The 20,184-nt window shown below is 50.1% G+C and overlaps 1 protein-coding gene across 4 annotated transcripts in view; it reads left to right on the top strand.

The window, feature by feature from the left end:
• Positions 1-348: 348 nt before the first annotated feature.
• Positions 349-20,184, top strand: part of dzip1l (DAZ interacting zinc finger protein 1-like) — a 300,747-nt gene continuing 280,911 nt past the window's right edge. For 2 of the 4 annotated variants that reach the window (XM_067995594.1, XM_067995593.1), the window contains exon 1: positions 4,811-4,911. In XM_067995594.1, coding sequence (XP_067851695.1) covers positions 4,885-4,911 — 27 coding nt within the window. In that variant the 5' untranslated portion in view covers positions 4,811-4,884. Of the gene's footprint in view, positions 437-4,810; positions 4,912-20,184 lie in introns of those variants that run through there. The other 2 variants (XM_067995596.1, XM_067995595.1) reach the window with 2 other exon arrangements.

The following is a 20,184-nucleotide window of genomic DNA, read 5'->3' as shown; positions in this document are numbered from 1 at the left end:
TCTCTAACTCCCTCTATCCTCCTCTCTAACTCCCTCTATCCTCCTCTCTAACTCCCTCCATCCTCCTCTCTAACTCCCTCCATCCTCCTCTCTAACCCCCTCTATCCTCCTCTCTAACCCCCTCTATCCCCCTCTCTAACCCCCTCTATCCCCCTCTCTAACCCCCTCTATCCTCCTCTCTATCCCCCTCCATCCCCCTCTCTATCCCCCTCCATCCCCCTCTCTAACCCCTCTATCCTCCTCTCTAACCCCCTCTATCCTCCTCTCTATCCCCCTCCATCCCCCTCTCTATCCCCTCCATCCCCCTCTCTAACCCCCTCTATCCCCCTCTCTAACCCCTCTATATCCCTCCCTCTATTCCCCGACCCTGGAAGTTTGAGGCTCTCTCCCTGCTGCTGAGCTCACTTCCTGTCTATGGGACTGACCGAGCGGAGCGGTAAGTGACTGGGAGCCTGGAGCAGGCGGCGGGTCGTGGAGTCCCAGCCCGGGCTCGGTTACATCGCGACCGCTTTGGGGAGGCCCAGGCTGAGGTCGCTGTGTACCTGAGCCGGCGGGCCGGCGACTTCCCTGGGGTCGGAACTTCCACCGATCCCGGAGCGGAGCGGAGAGGAGAGGAGAGGACTGCCGGCTCTGTGAGCTCCCATTCCCGCTCCCGCTCCCCGCGGGGCTCGGGGCTCCGGGCTGACAGCGGCGGCTCCGCTCAAGTTTGCCAAAGTTCGACAAAAGTTTTTATCTGTCTCCCTCATCCCTCCCTCTATCTCCCGGATCCCCGCTCCCTCATTCCCCCCCCCCCCCTGTCTCCCTGATCCCCCCCCCTCCCCCCTGTCTCCCTGATCCCCCCCCCTCCCCCCTGTCTCCCTGATCCCCCCCTGTCTCCCGGATCCCCCGCTCCCTCATTCCCCCCCCCCCCCTGATCCCCCCCTGTCTCCCTGATCCCCCGCTCCCTCATTCCCCCCCCTGACTCCCTGATCCCCCCATCTGTCTCCCTGACCCCCGCTCCCTCATTCCCCCCCCCCTGACTCCCTGATCCCCCCTGTCTCCCTGATCCCCCCCTCTGTCTCCCTGATCCCCCGCTCCCTCATTCCCCCCTCTGTCTCCCTGATCCCCCCCTCTAATCCCCCCCCCTCTGACTCCCTGATCCCCCCCTCTGTCTCCCTTATTCACCCCCTCATCCCCCCCTGACTCCCTGATCCCCCCCTCTGTCTCCCTGATCCCCCCCCTCTGTCTCCCTCATCCCCCGATCCCTCATTCCCCCCTCTGTCTCCCTGATCCCCCGCTCCCTCATCCCCCCCTCTGTCTCCCTGATCCCCCCCTCTGTCTCCCTGATACCCCCTCTGTCTCCCTGATCCCCCCTCTGTCTCTCTGATCCCCCGCTCTGTCTCCCTGATCCCCACTCCCTCATCCCCCCTGTCTCCCTCATCCCCCCTCTGTCTCCCTCATCCCCCCCTCTCTGTTTCCCTCATTCCCCCCTCTGTCTCCCTCATCCCCCCTCTCTGTCTCCCTCATTCCCCCCTCTGTCTCCCTCATTCCCCCCTCTCTGTCTCCCTCATTCCCCCCTCTCTGTCTCCCTCATCCCCCCCTCTCTGTCTCCTTCATTCCCCCCTCCGTCTCCTTCATTCCCCCCCTCCGTCTCCCTCATTCCCCCCTCTCCGCCTCCCTCATTCCCCCATCCCTCCGTCTCCCTCACCCCATCCCTCCGTCTCCCTCACCCCATCCCTCCGTCTCCCCCATCCCTCCGTCTCCCCATCCCCCTATCTCCCCCATCCCTCCGTCTCCCCCACCCCCCCATCCCTCCGTCTCCCCACCCCCCCCCCACCCTCTGTCTCCCCCACCCCCCCCCCACCCTCTGTCTCCCCACCCCCCCACCCTCTGTCTCCACCACCCCCCACCCTCTGTCTCCCCACCCCCCACCCTCTGTCTCCCCCACCCCCCCACCCTCTGTCTCCCCCACCCCCCCACCCTCTGTCTCCCCCACCCCCCCACCCTCTGTCTCCCCCCACCCCCCCACCCTCTGTCTCCCCCACCCCCCCACCCTCTGTCTCCCCCACCCCCCCACCCTCTGTCTCCCCACCCCCCACCCTCTGTCTCCCCCACCCCCCCACCCTCTGTCTCCCCCACCCCCCCACCCTCTGTCTCCCCCACCCCCCACCCTCTGTCTCCCCCACCCCCCCATCCCTCTGTCTCCCCCACCCCCCCCACCCTCTGTCTCCCCCACCCCCCCCACCCTCTGTCTCCCCCACCCCCCCCCACCCTCTGTCTCCCCCACCCCCCCACCCTCTGTCTCCCCCACCCCCCCATCCCTCTGTCTCCCCCACCCCCCCCACCCCCCCCTGTCTCCCCCACCCCTGTCTCCCCCACCCCCCCACCCTCTGTCTCCCCCACCCTCTGTCTCCCCCACCCCCTGTCTCCCCCACCCCCCCCACCCCCTGTCTCCCCCACCCCCCCCACCCTCTGTCTCCCCCCACCCCCCCACCCTCTGTCTCCCCCACCCCCCCATCCCTGTCTCCCCCACCCCCCCCATCCCTGTCTCCCCCACCCCCCCCCATCCCTCTGTCTCCCCCACCCCCCCATCCCTCTGTCTCCCCCACCCCCCCATCCCTCTGTCTCCCCCACCCCCCCATCCCTCTGTCTCCCCCACCCCCCCACCCTCTGTCTCCCCCACCCTCTGTCTCCCCCACCCCCTGTCTCCCCCACCCCCCCACCCCCTGTCTCCCCCACCCCCCCCACCCTCTGTCTCCCCCACCCCCCCCACCCTCTGTCTCCCCCACCCCCCCCATCCCTGTCTCCCCCACCCCCCCCATCCCTGTCTCCCCCACCCCCCCCCATCCCTCTGTCTCCCCCACCCCCCCATCCCTCTGTCTCCCCCACCCCCCCATCCCTCTGTCTCCCCCACCCCCCCATCCCTCTGTCTCCCCCACCCCCCCATCCCTCTGTCTCCCCCACCCCCCCATCCCTCTGTCTCCCCCACCCCCCCATCCCTCTGTCTCCCCCACCCCCCCCATCCCTCTGTCTCCCCCACCCCCCCCATCCCTCTGTCTCCCCCACCCCCCCCATCCCTCTGTCTCCCCCACCCCCCCCCATCCCTCTGTCTCCCCCACCCCCCCCCATCCCTCTGTCTCCCCCACCCCCCCATCCCTCTGTCTCCCCCACTCCCCCCATCCCTCTGTCTCCCCCACTCCCCCCATCCCTCTGTCTCCCCCACCCCCCCATCCCTCTGTCTCCCCCACCCCCCCATCCCTCTGTCTCCCCCACCCCCCCCCATCCCTCTGTCTCCCCCACCCCCCCCCATCCCTCTGTCTCCCCCACCCCCCCCATCCCTCTGTCTCCCCCCACCCCCCCCATCCCTCTGTCTCCCCCACCCCCCCCATCCCTCTGTCTCCCCCACCCCCCCCCATCCCTCTGTCTCCCCCACCCCCCCCATCCCTCTGTCTCCCCCACCCCCCCATCCCTCTGTCTCCCCCATCCCTCTGTCTCCCCCACCCCCCCCATCCCTCTGTCTCCCCCACCCCCCCCCCATCCCTCTGTCTCCCCCACCCCCCCCCATCCCTCTGTCTCCCCCACCCCCCCCCATCCCTCTGTCTCCCCCACCCCCCCCCCCCATCCCTCTGTCTCCCCCACCCCCCCCCATCCCTCTGTCTCCCCCACCCCCCCCCATCCCTCTGTCTCCCCCACCCCCCCCCATCCCTCTGTCTCCCCCACCCCCCCCCCATCCCTCTGTCTCCCCCACCCCACCCCACATCCCTCTGTCTCCCCCACCCCACCCCACATCCCTCTGTCTCCCCCACCCCACATCCCTCTGTCTCCCCCACCCCACCCCACATCCCTCTGTCTCCCCCACCCCACCCCACATCCCTCTGTCTCCCCCACCCCACCCCACATCCCTCTGTCTCCCCCACCCCACCCCACCCCACATCCCTCTGTCTCCCCCACTCCCCCCCATCCCTCTGTCTCCCCACCCCCCCCATCCCTCTGTCTCCCCCACTCCCCCCCCATCCCTCTGTCTCCCCCACTCCCCCCCATCCCTCTGTCTCCCCCACTCCCCCCCATCCCTCTGTCTCCCCCACTCCCCCCCCATCCCTCTGTCTCCCCCACTCCCCCCCCATCCCTCTGTCTCCCCCGACTCCCCCCCATCCCTCTGTCTCCCCCACTCCCCCCCATCCCTCTGTCTCCCCCACCCCCCCCCCATCCCTCTGTCTCCCCCACCCCCCCCCATCCCTCTGTCTCCCCCACTCCCCCCCATCCCTCTGTCTCCCCCACCCCCCCCCATCCCTCTGTCTCCCCCACTCCCCCCCCATCCCTCTGTCTCCCCCACTCCCCCCCATCCCTCTGTCTCCCCCACTCCCCCCCATCCTCTGTCTCCCCCACTCCCCCCCATCCCTCTGTCTCCCCCACTCCCCCCCATCCCTCTGTCTCCCCCACTCCCCCCCCATCCCTCTGTCTCCCCCACTCCCCCCCATCCCTCTGTCTCCCCCACTCCCCCCCATCCCTCTGTCTCCCCCACTCCCCCCCATGCATTCTTTGCATTTTAAAGCGTCTGTTGCACTGTACAAGTTCCCATTCGCCGTCTAGCCAGAATCTGGAGCCGCCAGGTGGAGCGATCGGTGGTTAGTGAGTTGAAGTGCTGAGTAACTATAGTGACCCGTGTAAACAGCATCTGGCGCTGTCTGCCCAGCACAGGCTTCTCCCTCTTAATCTCTTCCTGCCGTGTGTTGCAGTCGCAGATTTAATGTAAGGTTTGTCGCTGTGTTTCCCCTCCTCTGAATCTCTCCCTCTGTTTTCCCCCCTATGTAAATGTTCTGGTCTCTTCCCCCTCCCACTTTACAGTTTCTTTCGTATCGCACCCGCCTCCAGGTTGAAGTGTCAGTTTCGAGGAGTATTGTCACTATGACAACAGAAACTGATACTGTCTCAGTGAGTATTTGTGTCTATATATAGATATATGGTGCGGTGAAGCCTGATCGGGTTTGGCAGCTTTTTTGATTCAAACTCTTTGTTGCTAATTCAAGCAGAATTGCAATAAATTGGTACTTCGCAAATTGTTACCCAGACCTCATCAGACTGCCTCAGAGCTGGGTGAATTCACTGCTAGGGGGGAGGGTATTGTTTGTTTACTTCTCCCAGTTTCCTGAAAGGGTGTCTCTGGTGGGATATCGGAGGGGGTGGTGGTGGTGGTGGGGGAGAATGCACCGCCCTGGATGGGGGTGGTCCTCCAGTGTTTCATGAGTGGGGTTTATATTGTGAATATGGGCATGCTACCTGCTGTGGGCTCCACCACAGGTTAACCTCACACAGTCGAGCTGGAGTCACTGGATAGTGAGCAGCAGTAGGAGGCCTGACTGACTCCATCCCCCACCCCACAAGATAGGGTCGGATGAGGGAGGCCATTTGATCTCATAATCCCAGAATGTCTCCTTGTTACAGCCCATAGCTGTCTGCTACACAAGCGCAGTCCCCTGGCTTCAGTCCCCCTTTCCTGTCAGCTCGTTGTAGCCGTTGATCACTTCCTGGCATGTGTCCTGAACAGCTCTGACCTCTGCCCTCTTGTCCTGCTCCGTCTGAAAGGATTGTTCTGGGTTTACTTTCTAGGAACCAGTTTCTGCTTCACGCTGAAGTTGGAGAATGAATCTGAGTTGGCCCCCTGACCTCGATCCGTCAGTTTGGGGTGCCCCCTGACCTCGATCCGTCAGTTTGGGGTGCCCCCTGACCTCGATCCGTCAGTTTGGGGTGCCCCCTGACCTCGATCCGTCAGTTTGGGGTGCCCCCTGACCTCGATCCGTCAGTTTGGGGTGCCCCCCCCCAAGAAAAGCATTATACAAGGTTTCTATATAATATCGCTAACCTTGATAGGGAAAGCGTTATTAGCTTTTCCTGTGAACAAGACTTTATGTTCATCATTGAGTTATATTGAGTCTACAGCACAGAAACAGGCCATTCAGCCCAACTGGTCTATGCCAGCGTTTATGCTTCACATGGGCGTCCTCCCTCCCTAATTCATCTACCCCTTTAAGCATATCCTTCTATTCCTTTGTCCCCCATCTGCTTGTCCAGCTATTTGCCCAACTACTGCTTGTGGTAGCACATTCCACATTCTCACCACTCTTTGGATAAAGAAGTTTCTCCTGAATTCCCTATTGGATTTATTAGTGACTATTTTATATTGATGACCTCTAGTTTTGGACTCCCTCACAAGTGGAAACATTTTCTCTACGTCTACCCTATCAAACCCTATCATTATCTTAGAGACCTCTATCAGGTCACCCCTCAGACTTCTCTTTTCTAGAGTCTTTCCTGATAAGTATATCCTCTCAGTTCTGGTATCATTGCTGTGAATCTTTTTTGCACCTTCTCCAGTGCCTCTGTATCTTTTTATAATATGGAGACCAGATGGTGCACCGTACCCTAAGTGTGGTCTAACCAAGGTTCGATACAAGCTTAACATAACTTCCCTGCTCTTTAATTCTATGCCTCTAGAAATGAACACCAGTGCTTGGTTTGCTTTTTTTATGGCCTTATTAACCTGCATTGCTACTTTTAGTGATTTGTGTATCTGTACCCCAGATCCCTTTGCTCCTCAACCCCATTTATCCAAGCAGTATGTGGCCTCCTTATTCTTTCTATAACAGTGCACCACCTCACACTTACCTATATTGAAATTCATTTGTCAATTACACTCCCATTCTGCAAGTTTATTAATGTCTTCTTGCATTTTAACGTATTCTTCCTTTGCATTAACTGCACCCCCCCCCCCCCCAATTTGGGGACGTCTGCAAATTTTGAAACTGTACTTCCGATTCCCGAGTGCAAATCGTTGATGTAAATTGTGAACGACGGTGGTCCCAGCACCGATCCTTGTGGAACACCACTTCCCACCACTTCCCACCTTTTTCCAGTCTGAGTAGCTACCCTTAACCCCTACTCTCTGTTTTCTGTTTTGTAGCCAGCTTGCTACCCATTCTGTTACCTGTCCCCTGACTCCACATGCTCTGACCTTAATCACGAGTCTACAATGTGGTACCTTATCGAAAGCATTTTGAAAATCCAAATATATTACATCTACTGCATTACCCTTGTCTACTCTTTCTGTTACTTCTTCAAAGAATTCAATAAGGTTGGTCAAGCATGACCTTCCCTTCTGAAATCTGTGCTGATTATTTAGTATGTTTTGTTATCTAGATGTTTTTCTATTACATCTTTGAGTAAAGATTCCATTATCTATCCTACCATCGATATTAAGCTAACTGGTCTATAGTTCCCTAGACTTGTTCTATCTCCCTTTTTAAATATAGGAATCACATTAGCTGTCTGCCAATCCTGGCACTATCCCCTTTTCTAATGAATTTTACATATATGTAATAGTTCCTTCTGCTATCTCTTCCCTAAGTTCTTTTAATATTCGCGGATGCAATCCATCTGGACCAGAAGTTTTATCCTCTCTAAGTTTGATTAGTTTATCAATTATCTCCCCCTTTCTATCTTAAATGCCTTTATATCTTTTTGATTTCCTCTTCTGATGCCATACCCACCTTGTTAGTCTCCCTGGTAAATACGGAGGCAAAGTAATTATTCAATATTTCTGCCATTTTGCTGTCATTACCTGTGAGTTTATTGTGTGCATCACTTTGTGACCCTATCCCTATCCTGACTTTCCTTTTGTTATTTGTCTATAGAATAATTTGCTATTTATTTTTATATCCCTTGAAAATTAATTTCGTAGTTCTTTTTTGCTTTCCTAATAGTTTTTTTTGACATCCTTCCTAACCTCTTTGTATTCCCATTTGTCATCCTTTCCTTTATTGTCTATGTAGCCTTTTCTTTAGTTTCAATTTTACCCTTATCTCTTTATTCATCCATGGTGTTTCATTATTGGCTGGTTTGTTTTTGCTTTTTAGAGGAATATATTTCTCCTGAACTCTATTGATCACTGTTTTAAATATTTCCCACTGCTGTTCTATCTCAATGTCATATTTTTCTAGTTTACTTTCTGTAGTTCCATTCTCATCCCCTGAAAATTAGCTTTTTTCCACTCTATTACTTTGTTCTTTGTCTCACTTATGTCTTTCTCAATCATTATTTTAAACCTTAAGATCGCTATTGCCTAGATGTTCCCCTGCACTTGCTTTTCTTATCTGCTCTGCTTCATTCCCCATGACTAGATCCAGCAGTGATTCCTCTCTTGTTGGGCTTCTCACATACTGGGTAAGAGAGGAGTCCTGTACACACCGTAAAAACTCCATTCCCCTTTCCCCTTTCCCTACCTCTTCCCAGTTTATTTGGGGGGAGTTGAAATCTCCCATGATTATTATTCGATGTTTTTTATTCATTTCATAGATTTGCCTACAGATTTCATCCTTCACTTCCTTTTCACTAGGTGGTCGATCCCTTCTTATCCTTTGTCTCAATTCATATGGATTATGTTTCTATCTTAATATTACTTATGTCCCTTTTTTCTATTGCCATATGTTGTCTCTAATTAGTAAAGCTATTCCACCCCCCCTCCCCTTCTTCCTCCCCCCCTCCCCTTCTTCCTCCCCCCCTCCCCTTCTTCCTCCCCCTCCCCTTCTTCCTCCCCTAGCCTTTCTAAATACATTATATCCTGCAACATTTAACTGCCAGTCCTGTTCTTTATATAGCCATGTAGTTTAAAAGTCCTATCGACAACCCTATTTATCCTTCCCGCTGGGACACTGGTCCCATTCTGGTTCAGATGGAGCCCATCCCAACGGTACAGCTCCTTCCTCTCCCAACTGGTGCCAGTGTCCCATGAAATGGAACCCCTCCTTTCTACACCACTTTTTCAACCGTGTGTTCACTTTCCTGATCTGCCTATTCCTGTGCGAATTAACATGTGGCTCGGGTTATAATCCTGAGATTACCACCCGCGATGTCCTATTTTTTAATTTAGTTCCTAAATTCTGATATTCCCTTAGCAGGACACCCTCCCTTTTCTTCCCTATGTTATTGGTCCCAACATGGACCATGACAACTGGATCTTCCCCCTCCCTTTCCAAGTTCATCTCCAGCTGCTCCAAGATGTTTTTTACCTTTGCACCAGGTAGGCAACACAGTCTCCTGGACTCTCGGTCGCGACTGCAGAAGATGTTATCTATCCCCCTAATTATCAAATCCCCTATGACTACAACCTTTCTATTCTGGTCTCCCCTCCCCCCTCCCCCCTCCCCCCTCCCCTCCCCCCTCCCCTCCCCCCTCCCCTCCCCCTCCCCCCTCCCCACCCCCTCCCCCCTCCCCACCCCCTCTCTCTCCCCACCCCCTCTCTCTCCCCAGCCCCTCTCTCTCCCCAGCCCCTCTCTCTCCCCAGCCCCTCTCTCTCCCCAGCCCCTCTCTCTCCCCAGCCCCTCTCCCCCCTCCGACTGCCTCCTGCTCTATGGTGCCATGGTCAGCATTCTGGATGTCCACCCCGCAGCCTGCACCCTTATCCTCACAGGTAGAAAGTACATTGTACCTGTCGGACAGGACCAGTGTCTGCGGGACCTCCATCTCTACCTCCCCTTGGTTCCCCTTACCCTGCTGACTGACAGTCACACTTTCCCTGGCTTTCCTCTGAGGTGTGACTGTGCTCTGAAAACTGTCCAAAAATTCCTCCCCCTTCCTTATGTGCAGGAGTGTCTCTAACTCGCACTCTAGCTCAAAGACTCCAAGCTGGAGTGTCTCAAGCCAGAGACATTTCCTGCAGATGTGGCAATCCGGGACAGTCTCGCTGTCCGCAAACTCCCACATATTACAGTCCCGGCACATAGTCTACGCTGCCATTTCTAGTTTTTATTTATTAGTATTAATTTAGTTCTGGATATAATGCAATTACTTGAGATCTAGATTATATTTAGTAGATGGATTTAGCTTGATTTCAGATTAATTTGTAGCTAATTAGTCTTGTTTTTTCTTAATTTCTTTACTTTATTATTTCCTTAACTCCTATTTATTGTTTATATATTCAGATTTTAATTTAATGGCTTTTGGAATCTTTAATGTTAGTATCATCTATTTAGTTCATTTTAACTTTATCACCGTAGATCTGATTGATTAATTAAACACTTAGCTTATTAATATAATAAATTAAACACTTGACTTAATTATATAATTAAACACTTAACTGAAATTCCTCGGGCTCCGCCTCTCCCCCCTCTGCTCTGACATCATTTATTCAGTTTTAGAATTTTTTTTCAGATTTTTCCCTGCATTTGTTTTAGAGCGGCCCCCCTCCCCCCACCCCCCCCCCCGCTTTAGAGCACATCCCCCAGCCGCTCCCCCCCCCCCCCCCCCCCTTATAGTTTTGGGTTACCTTGTGCAGAGAGGGCCTCCTTGAGTAGTGAGCATCATGTGCCATTCTTACCTCGTGCATAAGATGGGTAAAGGGAGTTATCCATACTTTGGTGGTTTGTGGGGTGCTTTGGGCAAAGATAAGTGTCCTTGATAAATCAGAGACAACAAATCATAAGGGAGTTAAAATGGATAGCAGCTCCATGAGACAGACAGGATGACAGGATGATTGATGGAAGGCCCCATGTTTTTACACTGCCCCTGTAGAACTGTTTGTGTTAAAAAGAAAACATATATAAGATGAGAATTAAATCGTAATTGTTAGAACGTTCTCAGGGCAAGGCTGGACATGCTCAAATAATATCAAGGACCTTCGCGAGGTGCACCTCGAAACCTTGTATGGTGATAAACTTTGCCGGGTTGTATTTGAGCATTTTATTAGTATGTTTTATTGTACCCTTGTACTTAACATCTTTGCTACTTATTATAACTTCTTAATAAACCTATTATACTTTGGAACAAAACACCCTGGAACCTTTTTGATTAAAGACTGAACTCATACTCCCCGACTTCAAACTGTCAGTTTGGGATGCCCCTTGACCTCGATCCATCAGTTTGGGATGCCCCTTGACCTCGATCCATCAGTTTGGGATGCCCTTGTCGAAACGAGTCCATGAGTCTGAGCTGTGTTGGCCATTATTTATTAGGTTATTCTCTTACAGATTCTCTTCTATTTTGCTTCTGATTATTGAGTTCAGGTTGTGTCTGTAATTACCAGGTATGGATCTGATAACGGGTCTGTAGTTGTCAGCTGGTCCTCTGGTAACAGGTCTGTGGTTCCCAGGTGCGGCTCTGGTAATGGGTCTGTGGTTCCCAGGTGCGGCTCTGGTAATGGGTCTGTGGTTCCCAGGTGCGGCTCTGGTAATGGGTCTGTGGTTCCCAGGTGCGGCTCTGGTAATAGGTCTGTAGTTGTCAGATGTGCCTCTGGTAATGGGTCTGTGGTTTCCAGCTGTGGACCTGGTAATGGGTCTGTGGCTCCCAGCTGTGGACCTGGTAATGGGTCTGTGGCTCCCAGCAGTGGACCTGGTAATGGGTTGTGGTTCCCAGCTGTGGACCTGGTAATGGGTTGTGGTTCCCAGCTGTGGCTCTATTACTTCTTAAAAATGTGAGCTATGTTTGCCTGCTTCATTCTGTTCCCATTAGTGCCTGGTAAAACATTCTAATCATTAGGCATTTAGTACTTTGATCCTTGTCTTCATGTTCACTTGTGCCCCTTCGAGTTTTAAATTCTTCCCTAATGCCCTCTTGCTCTGATCGTACTGATAGAATTTTTTGGCACTGCCTTTTGCATCTGCTGTTCTGCACTGTTCCAGTTCTGTCTTCCCCGCCCACTCCCATCTTTTTTGTCTTGATTTGTTTCTGTACAGATCTTGTATTTGGTCCAATTTCTTTCCAGCTTTGTAAATCTTTTGAAAAATCTCCCTTTTCATTTCCTTGTTGACCTGTTTTGAAGTAGGTTTTATTTACTTTGCTTCATATAATGTCCTTGGAAGATATCCAGTTATTCCCTCAGATTTATCCTTGACCACTGCTCCCCACCTCTGTGGTCTGTGAAAGAAAGAACTTGGAATTAGATAGCGCTTTTCACAAACTCAGACCATCCCAAAGGGCTTTACAGCCAATTAAGTACTTTTGAAGTGTGATCACTTGTAATGAAGGGAAAGGTAGCAGCCAATTTGTGCACAGCAAGATCCCACAACAGCAATGAGATAAATAACCAGATTATCTGTTTTAGTGATGTTGGCTGAGGAATAAATATTGGCCAGGACACTGGGGAGAACTCCCCTGCTCTTACATAGATGCATAGAAAAATTTAAGGCACAGAAGGAGGCCATTCGGCCGATTGAGTCTGCGACGGCCGATAAAGAGCTACCCAGCCGAATTCCACCTTCCAGCACTTGGTCCATAGCCCTGTAGGTTACGGCACTTCAAGTGCATAGCCAAGCACTTTTTAAATGTGTTGAGGGTTTCTGCCTCTACCATCCTTTCAGGTAGTGAGTTCCAGACCCCCACCACCCTCTGGGTGAAATTTGTTTTCCTTAGTTCCCCTCTAATCCTTCTACCAATCACTTTAAATCTATGCCCCCTGGTTATTGACCTCTCTGCTAAGGGAAATAGGTCTTTCCAGTAAACTCCATCTAGGCCCCTCCTAATTTTATGCACCTCAATTAAATCACCCCTCAGTCTCCTCTGTTCCAAAGAAAATAACCCCAGCCTATTCAATCTTTCCTCATATCTAAAATTCTCCAGTCCTGGCAACATCCTCGTAAATCTCCTCTGTACCCTCTTTAGTGCAATTATATCCTTCCTATAATGTGGTGACCAGAACTGTATGCAGTACACAAGCTGTGGCCTAACTAGGATTTATACAGTTCTAGCATAACCTCCCTGCTCTTATATTCTATGCCTCGGCTAATAAAGGAAAGTATCCCATATGCTGCCTTAACCTTTCCTTATCTACTGTCCTACTCCCTTTAGGGATCTGTGGACATGTATTCCAAGGTCCCTCTCTTCCTCTGCACCGCTCAGTATCCTCCCATTTATTGTGCATTCCCTTGCCTTGTTTGCCCTCCCCAAATGCATTACCTCACACTTCTCTGGATTGAATTCCATTTGCCGCTTCTCTGCCCAACTGACCAGTCCATTGATATCTTCCTGTAGTCTACAGCTTTCCTCCTCACTATCAACCACACGGCCAATTTTTGTATCATTTGCAAACTTCTTAATCATGCCCCCAACATTTAAGTCTAAATCATTAATATATACCACAAAAAGCAAGGGACCTAGTACTGAGCCCTGCGGAACCCCACTGGAAACAGCCTTCCAGTCGCAAAAACACCAGTCAACCATTACCCTTTGCTTCCTGCCACTGAACCAATTTTGGATCCAATTTGCCACTTTCCCTTGGATCCCATGGGCTTTTACTTTTCTGACCAGTCTGCCATGTGGGATCTTGTCAAAAGCCTTGCTAAAATCCACGTAGACTAAATCAAACGCACTGCCCTCATCGACCCTCCTTGTTACCTCAAAAAATTAAATCAAGTTAGTCAGACATGACCTTCGCTTAACAAATCCATGCTGATTTTCCTCGATTAATCCGTGCCTTTCTAGATGACGGTTTATACTGTCTCTCAGAATTGATTCCAATAATTCGCCCTCCACCGAGGTTAGACTGATTGGCCTATAATTACAAGGTCCAACCTTTCATCCCTTTTTAAACAACGGTACAACGTTAGCAGTCCTTCAATCCTCCGGCACCACACCTGTAGCCAGGGAGGATTGGAAAATGATGGTCAGAGTCTCCGTTATTTCCTCCCTTGTTTCTCTGAACAGCCTGGGATACATTTCATCCGGGCCTGGCGATTTATCTACTTTCAAAAATGCTAAACCCCTTAATACTTCCTCTCTCTCTATGCTTGTCCCATCCAATATTTCACACTCCTCCTCCTCAACTACAATCTCTGCATCGTCCCTCTCTTTTGTGAAGAAAGGTGCAAAGTATTCATTAAGCACCAATACCCACATCTTCTGCCTCCACACACAGGTTACCTTTTTGGTCTCTAATAGGCCCCTCTCTTTCCTTAGTTATCTTCTTGCTCTTTATGTATTTATAAAACATTTTTGGGTTTTCCTTAATTTTACTTGCCAGTATTTTTTCATGCCCTCTCTTTGCTTTCCTAATTTCCTTTTTAATTTTACCCCTTGCATGTTCTATATTCCTCTAGGCTTTCTGCAGTTTTGAGCTCTTGGTGTCTGACATAAGCTTCCCTTTTTTGCCTTATCTTACCCTGTGTGCTCCTTGTCATCCAGGGGGCTCTAGATTTGGCAATCCCACCCTTTTTCTTTGTGGGAACATGTTTACTCTGAACCCCTTGACTCTCCCTCTTGAATGTCTCCCACTGCTCTGACACTGATTTACCTTCAAGTAGCTGTTTCCAGTCCACTTTTGCTAAATCACTTCTCAGCTTAATTGGCCTTTCCCCAATTTAGAACGTTTACTCCTGTTCTATCTTTGTCCTTTTCCATAACTATGCTAAATCTAAATGAATTATGATCACTACCACCAAAATGCTCTCCCACAGATACTCCTTCCACCTGCCCAGCTTCATCCCCTAAAACTAAATCCAGAGCTGCCCCCCCTCTTGTTGGGTTTGCTACATACTGTGTAAAAACGTTCTCCTGAATGCAATTTAAGAATTCTGTGCCCCCTATGCCTTTTGCACTGATTCTATCCCAGTTAATATTAGGGTAGTTGAAATCCCCTACTATTATGTCCTAGTGTTTTTGCACTTCTCAGAAATTTGCTGACATATTTGCTCTTCTGACTGGGGATCTATAGTACACTCCCAGCAGTGTGACTGCCCCTTTTTTGTTCTATAGCTCAACCCATATGAACTCATTTGATGATCCTTCTAACATATCATCCCTCCTCACAGCTGTAATTGTTTCTTTCACCAATATTGCCACCTCCCCTCCTTTTTTATCCCCCTCTCTATCTCGTCTGAATACCCTGTAACCAGGAAGCTTGAGCTGCCATTCCTGCCCCTCTTTAAGCCATGTTTCAGTAATAGCTAAGATATCAAACTTCCACGTGTCGATCTGTGCCCTCAGCTCATCTGCCTTATTCACTAGACTCCTTGCATTGAAGTACATTCCTTTAGGCACTGCCAAACTCCCTTGTTATCTAGTTTCTACCCTTTGTTTCCTCTGCCTTCCAAACTTACTTACTAATTTTCTGCTTTCCATTTCCAGCTCTGCTTCTCTCCCTTCTGAATCTACTGTAAACAATTTTACAACACCAAGTTATAGTCCAGCAATTTTATTTTAAATTCACAAGCTTTCGGAGGCTACCTCCTTCGTCAGGTGCACATCGTTCACCTGACGAAGGAGGTAGCCTCCGAAAGCTTGTGAATTTAAAATAAAATTGCTGGACTATAACTTGGTGTTGTAAAATTGTTTACAATTGTCAACCCCAGTCCATCACCGGCATCTCCACATTCTGAATCTACATTCAGGTTCCCATCCTCCCTGCCAAGTTAGTTTAAACCCTCCCCCACAGCACTAGCAAACCTCCCCGTGAGGATATTGGTCCCGGCCCTGTTGAGGTGCAACCCATCTGGCCTGTATAGGTCCCACCTCCTCCAGAACCAGTCCCAATGCCCCAGGAATCTAAAGCCCTCCCTCCTGCACCATCTCTCCAGCCACGCATTCATCTGCTCTATCCTCCTATTCCTATACTCGATCGCGTGTGGCACTGGAAATAATCCGGAGATTACTACCTTTGAGGTCCTGCTTATTAATTTCTTTCCTAGCTCCTTAAAATCTGCCTGCAGGACCTCATCCCTCTTTTTACCAATGTCATTGGCACTGAAATGGACCATGACCTCTGGCTGTTCACCCTCTCCCCCCACTGGAATGTTCTGCAGCCGCTCAGTGACATCCTTGACCCTGGTACCAAGGAGGCAACATACCATCCTGGAATCTCGTCTGTGGCCGCAGAAACGCCTGCCTGTTCCCCTAACTATTGAATCCCCTATCACTATCGCTCTCCTGACCTTTCTCCTCCCCCCACCCTCCCCCTCCCGTACAGCTGAGCCACCTATGGTGCTGTGAACTTGGCTCTGGCTGCACTCCCCAGAGGAACCCTCTCCCTCACTACCGGTTAGAGAGTGAGATGCACTCAGTGGACTCCTGCACTACCTGCTTGGTTCTCCTTGTCTGTCTGGCGGTCATACCGTCTTCTTCAAATAATGCTGTGGGATCTCCTGCGTTCACCTGAGAGGGCAGTCAGGGCCTCGGTTTAACATCTCATCCGAAAGGCAGCACGTCCGACAGCGCAGCACTCCCTCTTGTACTGACCCTCTGACAGTGCAACTCTCCCTCAGTATTGCACTGGAGTGTCAGCCTGGATTATATGCTGAAGTCTCTGGAGTGAGCCTTGAACTCACAACCTTCTGTGTTAGAGTTTGCCCCTCATACCTCTAAAGTTTGCTTGTATGAAGTTGTATACCAGAGTTTATCAATGTGCCTCCCTTGTTTCCCGAGCCAGTTTTGAGTTCTCGTGCTTGGGGGGTAGAGACGTCAAATTTGGTGTCCCTACTGTGTATCTTTAGAGTAAAACAGCAGTTAGAGAAGAAACATTGTAAAAGATGTTAAAATTGCAAATTAAACGGTTGAAATATTACATTAGCATTATCCTTTCTAGTGAATATTAATGTACTGTCCAGTATCTGTAGCACATCCAATATCATCTTTGATTGAGACGGCCCAGAGAAGACTTTCATAATATCAGCCTGGGCTGGATTTGAACCCACTTCCCAGTACATATTTCTATAAAATACAGTGGTACCTTGCTTCACGGGCTGGTTAAAAAGGCTTGTTGAAGCCGATTTGACTTTATTGGGGGGCAATTAGTGTATTAGTTTAGGTCACTGGCCCAGGCCTAGGATGAACACACACCTTGTTGATGCTGAGTCCCCCGAGGGCCTGATCAATGTGACATGCCCCCTTCTTGAGTGGCTGCACTTTTCTTTGTAAGACACTAGAATCAATTGTGAGATCAAGTAGAATATAGCTGACACCGGGGATTTGGTGGGGATGGGGGTAGGGTAGTTGAGAGGGGCAGTGGGAACCTAATTTAGAATGGAAGCATAAATTAAGGGCCAGACTTCTTGTACCCAAACCGAGTCTGGCCAAAAAGTAAAATTTATGATGGACAGATCACCCTTCCTTCAGTTGCAGCTTTCCTGGGAAACGATGCTGTGGTCCCCACTCTTGTACAGCATTATGGGAACGTTCTGTATGTTGGACGTACAGTGGGTGGAACTGGTGAAATTGCTTGTAGGGAATGTTACCCTGCTAATCCTGCCTCTGACAATGATGTCAGGATGGGGGAGGGAGAAGACAGAAGAAGCTCTTCCCCCCCCCCATCAGACTTCTGCGTTGTGGTCAGGTAGGATGGAACCAGGGTCCACCACAAACTTCCACCAACCTCCCTCCCCGCTCCCCTTGGCTTTTTTCTGCCCAGTTTGCGCCGTTCCGCGGCAGAAAACTGGAGGAATTTTGGGGCTTCAGTGACTCAACTTTGCCATCACACAGAGCCAGGCTGTCAGATTTTGACCCATCTGTTGATGACAGTCCTAGCACACGTCAGCGAGATTAGAGTTTAAACTGAAGCATCGAACAGCAGGAAACTAATCTTGGAAGAAAATGCTAAGTGTTGTTAGGGACATAGGAAATGTTAGGAACAGGAGTGGGCCATTTAGCCTCTCGGGCCTGCTCCGCCATTCAGTTAGATCACGGCTGATCTGTACCTCAACTCCATTTACCTGTCGTTGCTCCATATCCCTTGATACTGTTACCTAACGAAAATCTATCGATCTCAGTCTTGAAAGCTCCAATTGTTCCAGCCTTCGCAGCCTTCTGGGGAAGAGAGTTCCAGATTTCTATAACCCTTTGTGTGAAAAAGTGCCTCCTGATTTTGCTCCTGAATGGCCTAGCTCTAATTTTAAGATTGTGTCCCCTAGTTCTTGATTCCCCCACCAGAGGAAATAGTTTTTCTGTATCTACCCTATCGAACCTTTTTAACATTTTAAACCTTTATAAATCACTGGTTAGTTCTCAGCTGGAGTATTGTGACCAATTCTGTGCACCACACTTTAGGGAGGATGTCAAAGCTTTGGAGAGGGTGCAGAGGAGATTTACTAGAATGGTACCAGGGATGAGGGACTTCAGTTACGTGGAGAGACCGGAGAAGCTGGGATTGTTCTTTGAGCAGATAAGGTTAAGGGGACATTTAATAGGATGTTCAAAATTATGAAGGATTTTGATAGAGTAAATAAGGAGAAACCGTTTCCACTGGCAGGAGGGTCGGTAACCAGAGGACACAGATTTAAGATAATTGGCAAAAGAACCAGAGGGATGATGAGTTGTTATGCACTGCCTGAAAGGGAGGTGGAAGCAGATTCAATTGTAACTTTTAAAAGGAAATTGGAAATATATTTGAAAAGGAAAGATTTGCAGGGCTACGGGGAAAGAGCGGGGGAGTGGGACTAATTGGATAGCTCTTTCACAGAGCCAGCACAGGCATGTTGGACCGAATGGCAGCCTCCTGTGCTGTATGATTCTATGATTTTAAACATCTCGATCAGACCACCCCCAATCTTCTTTATTGCATGGACTGAAAAACTACTTGGAGCTTTTTTAAATGACCATGGAAACATAGTCTTTTCTGATTTTAAAAATGACCCGTAACGCAGAGCAGCATATAGAAGCAAAGTAGTTTTTATTAAATGGAGCCCGTCCAATGCGTAGTTTCATTGAGTGGAGACTGGAGTTCAAAGAGTGGGATGTAATCTTGTGTCGGTTTGCCACAGTCCATGTGAATTACACACCAAGAGGGCACTTCAGCAGTGGAACTGCCTCTCTACAAATGGTCACTTAGCCTCTTAGTTTAAATTTAGCTCAGTGAGCGCACGTCCTTGTTTTCCACCTTTAATGCATATTGCAGCAGTGTTGGACACATTTATCCAGTGTGATTGTTCTAAGACGAAAGATTGTCAGGTGTGTCCAAGCACGTTGTTTGGTCACTCGTTTCCAAGCACTCTGTAGCAACTGATACAACACAGCTACACTGAGGGGAATTGCCTGCTGTTTGCTGCAGTTGTCAGCTTTAGGCGACTGAACTCAGTGTGTAACAGAAATGGTAAGCACTGGATAGCAGAGTGTGACTTGTGAGGTTTATATGTGTATCGTAGACTGTTTGACTACTGTTCATTATACGTGATGCAGGTCAAAAATCCTGAAATGACATTATGCAAACACCTTATTTTATAACTTTATAAATCCATAATTACCTAACGCTAGCTGATCGCCTGTGGAATTTCTCCCGGATTCAGCGTGCACTCATCCCAGGCCATGGAGGGGTGCACAGCAAGGTATAGAAATCTAATATCAAAACCACTGGACTTCAAGGGAAGTAGGGGCTCTGCTATTTGACAGGGGGGTGGTGATCAGTGATCATCTGAAGGGGAAACAAAAATTCTCCCTAGATCTGATTTCCAATCAGATGACTGGATGTGCACGTCCAATCAGAAAAATGGAATGTATGTTTAAAGTGGCAGAATTTTGTTTTAATGATTGGCGGCAAGACTGGCCATTAACAAAGAAAGCTTGACTTGCTGCTTGTAGGCTCTGCCCTACCTGTCCAGCTCTGGGTTGGACTGAGGGGCATGGCAGCCTTAAGGTGCGTTCTGGAAATTGCAGTCTACCCGAGTGACTCACACATTGATGCTGGTGCATTCTTGGAGTCTGCTATTTGGTTAAACCTCTCCACTTAGGGATGCAATAAAACTTGAGGCTTAGGCTTCTAGCACAGGTGCAGGCCTCTAGAGGGGGAAAATAAACCAAAACAAAATAAGACAAGATAGTGGCTGAAAACATTTTCAAACAAAAAATACTTGGAGTGATTTCATCGTGTCCTCTTCCATTTTTTGCTGATGCCCATATTTTCATTTTCACCTTTCTTGTCTTTGATTGATATGTTTCCTGTCTATTCAGTTGTGATTTGTTGCTGTTTTATGAATGTGAAATTGGAGCCAATCAGGTGACATGGAATTTTACAGATGTGACAGCTGACGTGATGGAAAGAGAGAGACCTGCATTTACATAGCGCCTTTCACTGCCTCCGTTTTGTTTTGATTGGGTCCTAAAAAATAATCAAAAAAATAAAAAGTGCTTCCTTACGAATGTAAATAGAGGAATAAAAAATAAATTTGATCCTCTCACATACTGTTACGTAATAAATCTGTGTATAACAGGGAGAAGAGCAGCTGGTGAGTCAGATAGGCG

Source organism: Heptranchias perlo, chromosome 13, assembly GCF_035084215.1.
Source record: "Heptranchias perlo isolate sHepPer1 chromosome 13, sHepPer1.hap1, whole genome shotgun sequence".
NCBI lineage: Eukaryota > Metazoa > Chordata > Chondrichthyes > Hexanchiformes > Hexanchidae > Heptranchias > Heptranchias perlo.
The sequence above is the reverse complement of the archived record's forward strand: the minus strand, read 5'-3'. Positions and strand labels throughout refer to the sequence as shown.